At 37.7% G+C, this 7,453-nt stretch overlaps 1 protein-coding gene across 2 annotated transcripts in view; it reads left to right on the plus strand.

Moving 5' to 3' along the window:
* The first annotated feature begins 364 nt into the window (after window positions 1-364).
* The window catches only part of lmx1b.1.L (LIM homeobox transcription factor 1, beta, gene 1 L homeolog), a 121,883-nt gene continuing 114,794 nt past the window's right edge, over window positions 365-7,453 (plus strand). Inside the window, exons 1-2 of one of the 2 annotated variants that reach the window (XM_018229589.2) lie at window positions 365-891; window positions 4,293-4,479. In XM_018229589.2, coding sequence (XP_018085078.1) covers window positions 753-891; window positions 4,293-4,479 — 326 coding nt within the window. In that variant the 5' untranslated portion in view covers window positions 365-752. The remainder of the gene's footprint in view (window positions 892-4,292; window positions 4,480-7,453) is intronic. The other variant, XM_018229588.2, reaches the window with a different exon arrangement.

A 7,453-nucleotide genomic window follows, 5' to 3' on the forward strand; every position in this document is an offset into this window, starting at 1 on the left:
GACTCAGGTGTCAGTCCCATTAAATAGTTTTTTTTTAATTATAACCTTATATTTAGATTTTTTAATTCCTTGGGATAAAGGGGGGGGCATAAAAGAGCCACCGGGAATGGAAGGGACAGAGAAATCAGGACTGGTAAAAAAAAAAAAAAAGAATACCTTCCCTTTTCCATAAGTTATTGGGAATGGATAGGATCTGGAATCTGGGCACTATTTAATTCTCAGAAGGAGCCGGATCATGGGCCGGCGGAGGGATACACGCGATAGAGTTTAAATGTCAGCAAGTTTGTAAAAGAGCGAAGGAGGGGTGGCTGGGGTGGAGTATCCGTCCGCCTTCCAATCTCTGCTGGATCCCGGATCGCTGTATCTGGCACACACAGACTTGGGAGCTGTGGCTCTGGACATCCTACAGGGAATCTTCCTTGGGATTTCTCACCTTCAGCCTTTTGGGAATCACTTGTCACCCCCTTCAACTCCCTTGGTTCTGCCCTTCTTTTAGGCAGGTGATCATTAAAACCTCACTGAGCTTTTCTTTTGGTTGTGGTGAATGTGCAGCAATAGGGGAGCAGCCTCCAGTCATGGACAGAGACCTGTGAAGTTCGTCCCCATGCCGGATTTGGGATAAAGACCCCGCTCCTTCCCTGCAAATCAGCTGGAAAAGTCCTGAACTCTTTTTTTTCCCCCCTCCCGTCATTTTCGTTCTTTCTTCTCCCTCCTGCTGTGGGGGGGACTGAAGTGAGTTGCTGGAGAGGGGCATGGATATTGCAACAGGTCCCGAGTCATTGGAGAGGTGCTTCACCCGGGGCCCGAGCGACTGTGCCAAGATGCTGGACACTATTAAAATGGAAGATCACCCTCTGCGCACGGGCACTGCCACCTTAGGAGTCCTGCTCGGTGAGTGCTGGGGCCTTATAGAACCGTCCCTTGTGCTGCTACATGGCAACTCCGACTCAGGCATCTACTACTGCCCGACTTACTCCTACTACCTCCTACACATACACATAGATCAGCCTCAACATATATATATATATATATATATATATATATATATATATATATATATATATATATATATATATATATATATATATATATGTGTAATATTATAGAGTGGAGTCTAATGTAGATAGTTACTGACTCCTACTATTGGGCTTTATTTTACTGACACCTACTATTGGGCTTTATTTTACTGACTCCTACTATTGGGCTTTATTTTACTGACACCTACTATTGGGCTTTATTTTACTGACTCCTACTATTGGGCTTTATTTTACTGGCACCTACTATTGGGCTTTATTTTACTGACACCTACTATTGGGCTTTATTTTACCTACACTTTACTATTGGGCTTTATTTTACTGACTCCTACTATTGGGCTTTATTTTACTGTCACCTACTATTGGGCTTTATTTTACTGTCACCTACTATTGGGCTTTATTTTACTGACACCTACTATTGGGCTTTATTTTACTGACTCCTACTATTGGGCTTTATTTTACTGACACCTACTATTGGGCTTTATTTTACTGACACCTACTATTGGGCTTTATTTTACTGACTCCTACTATTGGGCTTTATTTCACTGACTCCTACTATTGGGCTTTATTTTACTGACTCCTACTATTAGGCTTTATTTTACTGACTCCTACTATTGGGCTTTATTTTACTGACTCCTACTATTAGGCTTTATTTTACTGACTCCTACTATTGGGCTTTATTTTACTACTATAGCAGATAGATAGATAGATAGATAGATAGATAGATAGATAGATAGATAGATAGATAGATAGATAGATAGAATTGTATTGGACAGAACTTGTGGGAAAAAATATAAATAAGGTACATTTTTGGATTCTTTTCAAAAATACTTTTAAGTACTGCAGTAAAATTCTTTAGATATCTATATGTATTTTATACTGGCACCCAGGCATTTCGTTTTGCAAATAGACTGCTCCCATTGGCCTGTATCTGTGTGTCTGTGTATATATGTATATATAACACACACACACACACACAATCCATTCTGTACCCAAGGTGTGTATAGCTAAGTTTTTATATATTAAATGAATATGTATGTATAGAGAGAGAGAGAGATTGACTAAATGATTGCATCAATATCATCATCTTAATTCTTTAGAGCCAGAAAGTTATGCAGCACTTACCGTATTAATAAATGGGGTCTTAAAAATAATTTAGAAACCAAGGATTAAAGAATAAAATTAGGATCAGCGTGCACTACTCGCAAGAGTTTACAATCCATGTATTAAACTACGTGTATACACGAACATAGACATATATATATATAGTATTTATGTGCTTTATGTTTGTGTATGTCAATATATATGTGTGTATATACACATATTTCACACAGTGTAGAAAGTAGATATACAGCAATAGGACCTGCTTTTTTAATGTACTAAATAAAATGTAAGTTTTTTAACTTTTTGATGAAATACCTGTGTGCATCCTTTATACCGTATATATATATATATATATATATATATATACACACACAATTTAATTGGGGAAGTTTTGGGGAGAGTTCTTCTCTAAGGAGTTTACATGGAGTTTACATGGAGGCAGGGGTACAAGTAATAGCCAGGGATGTGCCAAAATGAGGGCAGACTTAGTGACAGTTTGTGGGTCAGTGTGTGAGAAGTTTCAGTGACTGAACCCAAGCAGGGAGAGTGCTCGGTTTTTTTTTATATCCAATAATATGAGTTGCTAGAGGTGTAGCCTTTATAGCAATTTGTTTTGGCTACAGGAGTCTTTAAAATGAAATATCATTAGTGTTTATGACGGTGTGATTGTAAAGTTTGGACACTGCAGACAAAGCATGAGTAGGTTCTATACAGTCTCTGCTACACTGTAACAAATACCAAATGTTTGAATTGGAGCAGCATTCAATAATATTAGGAGAAGCACTGTTTATTCTAATATCCATTATTACACAATACAAACTTCTCTTTTAAATGCATTCAGGATAACATATACATATGTATAGTAGGAAATGAGTGACTGGCAGCATTTCTAGAACTCTAGGCACTATACTGTACCATACACATACATGCTGGATAATGAGAAGGGTGCAGATTTTACAATTAACAAACTAAGCCAGCCATTGTTATATGTTCTATAGTAAGATACTTGTTTGATATGTAGTGAATAACAGTATATTAGATAGTCAGGGGATGATAGGTCCCAGTGTGAATGGAGAGGTACTTTATTATGGTGGAAAAGGAGACAATATTCTATATGCTCAGAAGAACACAAACTAAAAACCTTTCCGTATGCACTCAATACATCAATTAATATGATTACAATACAGGGGAATAAGTGCCCAGGGGGCTGAGGAAGAGTATGTTATGAATAAGTGAAGGATGGGGTTGGGCAAAGTTCATGTAAAGTCGTTTAAATAAACATTGGGAGCAGTAATATAAAAAGTATCTGATCTGCAGGGAATATACTTTGTATACTGATAACATCCTGTGAATAGAATTGCTCATAGGAGTGCACTGTACTATGTATATGTGTCATAGAGTTTACCCAACGGCCTGGGCATTTATAATGATCACAGGGGAATGTTTATATTCTCTACTGTATAAATGGCAGGCTATGTCATTTAAGCAGACAAAAAAATGTGTGTGCTTAAATAATATGGTGGATGTGTGAAAAGGCATACAAGTATTTTGCATGCTCCCCCCCCAGTTCATTATATTTTTACCCAGCATTCTCCTTGGCTTAATGTTCCATATAAATATATATATAAATAAATAAATATATATATATATATATATATATATATATATATATATATATATATATATATATATATATATATATAGCCTTTCCTGTGTATAAATACTTGTATGCATTTTCACACATCCACTATATTATTTAAACACTTTTATTTTTTGTATTTCAAACGTGTGCTAGGCAGTGTATGTGTGTATACAGTATGAATATACAGTATGTAGGGTATCTTTCTATCTTGGACTTGTGTGTATATATATATATATATATATATATATATATATATATATATATATATATATATATATATATATATATATATGTATATCCTATACAATAGGCAGTGTGGGGCTTAACAGTTGGATTCCATGTGTAGTACATGTGTAGTACAGTGTGGGTTGCCAGGTTCAGAGTATTACACTGTATCTGTATAATGAATGTATAAGTGTCCCTAGTATCAGAGTGCCAAGCAGTGTAGGCATATATATGTATATACGTGTGTGTGTGTTTATAATATATATATATTGTGTGTGTGCCTCCAGGGGCGGAGTGCCAGCACCAGGCAGTATGTGAGGGATGCCAGCGACCCATCTCAGACCGGTTCCTGATGAGAGTCAATGAGGCCTCGTGGCATGAGGAGTGCTTACAGTGCACTGTGTGTCAGCAGCCCCTCACTACCAGCTGCTACTTCCGGGACAGAAAACTCTTCTGCAAGCAAGACTACCAACAGTAAGAGCCCCTCTGTACTGGCATATGTGTGTTTGTGCCCTGGAAAGACCATTCTCTTTTTTTGGGTGCATGTGCTGCCATTTTTCTTTTCTTGGCCATCCATTAGGCATCTCATTAGCTTTACCCCAGGATGACTTCAGGTTATAGTAGTTTATTCCTGGATTAGCTGTTAAATAAACGACTGCCCTAAATAGATTCCCCTAATATAAACATCCCCTTTTCTCCCACATTTGGGCTCCGGCTCAGTCTCATGGCTATGCTTTGTAGATGCAGGCAGCCTACAGGCCAAGGTGTTCTAGGGAACCAAATCCCTTTAATAGGAGAAACAATTCAAAAAGGGTTTTTTTTTTATCTGCCAATTTCCACTTGGCATTTCACTAATTATCCCTATGAGTGATTGAAATTCAGCCCATGTAAATGAGAAGATGGGAGGCAGATCTGCCAGATAAACAAGAGGTTATTGTTCTACTGAGGTGAATCAGCAATGAGCTCTGTATTTACTCACCTGCAGCTTGGAGCAGTCTGATGCCTGGGGGAGAGGGGCACAACTAGACTCATATTTGTGGATCTATATATAGCTGTGTATTATATTTATATACTGTGTGCTTGTTATATAGTTACAGGCTGATGCAGAATAAAAAAAAAACTCCAGATCTCCAACCTGTTATGTGTGTGTGAAGGTATATGGGGGGGGGGTCATCAGATCAGTGTTTTTTTGTTTCTGTATAATACCTGATATCCACTGACTTTCCTTTCTCATTGCAGAGTCATTTATGGCTCAAAGTAATCAGAAAATCAATAAAGCATTCAGTAAAAAAATATATACTTTTACTACACTAATATAAATTGTATCTCTCTCTCTCTCTCTCTCTCTCTCTCTCTCTCTCTCTCTCTCTCTCTCTCTCTCTATATATATCCTGTGAGTGCCACCACTTCATACATTATATTTATTTATTTATATTATATTTATTCTAAATGGCCATCGTATAATATACAGATACATACGTATATAGTGCAGAACTGCATACCACCGAGCCATATGAACAGTTACTCAGCGGCATATTTATCAAGGGTCGAATTTCAAAATGTAAAAAACTTCGAAATTCGAATCCAAAAAGGCCAACCTTTTTTTTTTTTGGGTTGAATAGGTCTGTTTTTGATCGAATAGGCACGAATCGAAGTTTCAGCGCATTCGATAGGATTTAAATCAAAGTTTTTCACAAATTTTTCAAAGTCCACCAATTGACTCCAAATTCTAGGAGGTCCCCCATAGGCTAAAACAGCAATTCTGCAGGTTTTAGATGGCGAATGGTCGAAGTCAATTTTTTAAAGAGCCAGTGCATGATAAATTTTGAAATTCGAATTTTATTGAATGGACTAGTCAAAGTACACAAAAAAGAAAAAAAAAATCGAATTTTTTTTTTTTTTTTTTCGAAAATTCACCTCGACCATTAATAAATCTGCCCCTCAGTGTCAATACCATACATTCCTGGGCAGCTAGTAGGATACCTGATAAATACATATTTGTGTTTGTGTGTATATATAGATATATATATAGATATATATATATATATATATATATATATATGTGTGTGTGTGTGTGTGTATAGATATAAAAATGATATAGATATATACATACGGCTTTTGGTAGACCGTGAAAAGATTGTTTGTACAAATCCTGTTGGAGTTATCAAAGATATTGTGTTTAAAAAAGACAACCAAATGCAACTTTTTAGCAACATCGGGGAGAGCTAAGGATTTAAATCGATTCGCATTTTTTTGCAGAACTGCGATGCTGTAGGTTTCAGGATTTCATGAACTGAATGCACATTGACCAAATCACTAATATTTCTAATTTGAACTTGTATCGTTTGATTATGTCATATGCCTATACAAACACATAAGTATATATATATATAGATTGGATTTAGAATTGTATTTTTAATGCACTGCTTATTGTGAATGAATGAATGCCGGTCGGTCCGTAGGTACGCAAGCAGTGTGTATAACGGGAGCTGGTGCGCGATACGGAGGGGAGATTGCGCCGGGAAGGACAGATTTCCATTGCCGGGTGACTTTGGCTCCTGGATGAGTGGCTATTAGGATTCCTTTGATGGCTGATCCCAGTACAGGACAGGAGATTGAAATCAGATTGTCCTATCGGAGTTATTAGCTCTGCGCCTTTTCCTTATCGTGCGACAAATCTGTCAGGAGGAAACGAATCGAACGATTTTTTTTTTCGTTCAAACCAAATATTCACATTCTGCACTCACCCACACACACTAATTCCTTACACCCCCCTCATCCGAACTAAATAGCTGACTTTTCTTTTTTTGTATATAGATTTAGATGAAAATGTATAATAATAATAATATGAAGATGTATTCTTAGCGACGGGCTATAATGGGTCTCTCGGGTATAAAGCAGCCCCTGAATTATTCATCTCCGTTTCTGCTCTGGTTTTTATTCTGAGGATCAACAAGAAGAGTTGGAATTTCGGCCTGTAACAATATATATAAATAGACACAAATGAACCCTTCGCCAGAACGCACACAATTCCATTTGTATTTGCCACATCTGCTGCTATTTCTACGAGGAAGCGTTAAGTTGGAAATCACAGTTTAGTGGATATAATAGGGGTTATTGAGTGCGCATGGAATCCCTTCCGTTAGCGCAGCGGCAGCGCCGGGACGGGTAGAGAGAACAACTGCTCAGGCTGCCGGCGCTGAGACTCAGGGGCTGCGCTTACAGAATTCCCGGCCGCTGCATCCCATTTCTCGGTACAGTGAGCGCTAAAATGACGCTAAATCAGCGCGGCTCCAGTCTGAGTGCGCACAGTCCTACCCGCCGGAAATAAGCGCTGTTCGCTGGGACTTTGGTTGTGCAGCAAAATCTACAGACTTGATATAGTAAATTATATATTTAAATGTGCACAGGGGCCATTCATACCTGTACTGCAGTTCAGCATAATTTA

This window comes from Xenopus laevis, chromosome 8L (genome assembly GCF_017654675.1).
Source record: "Xenopus laevis strain J_2021 chromosome 8L, Xenopus_laevis_v10.1, whole genome shotgun sequence".
Classification (NCBI taxonomy): domain Eukaryota; kingdom Metazoa; phylum Chordata; class Amphibia; order Anura; family Pipidae; genus Xenopus; species Xenopus laevis.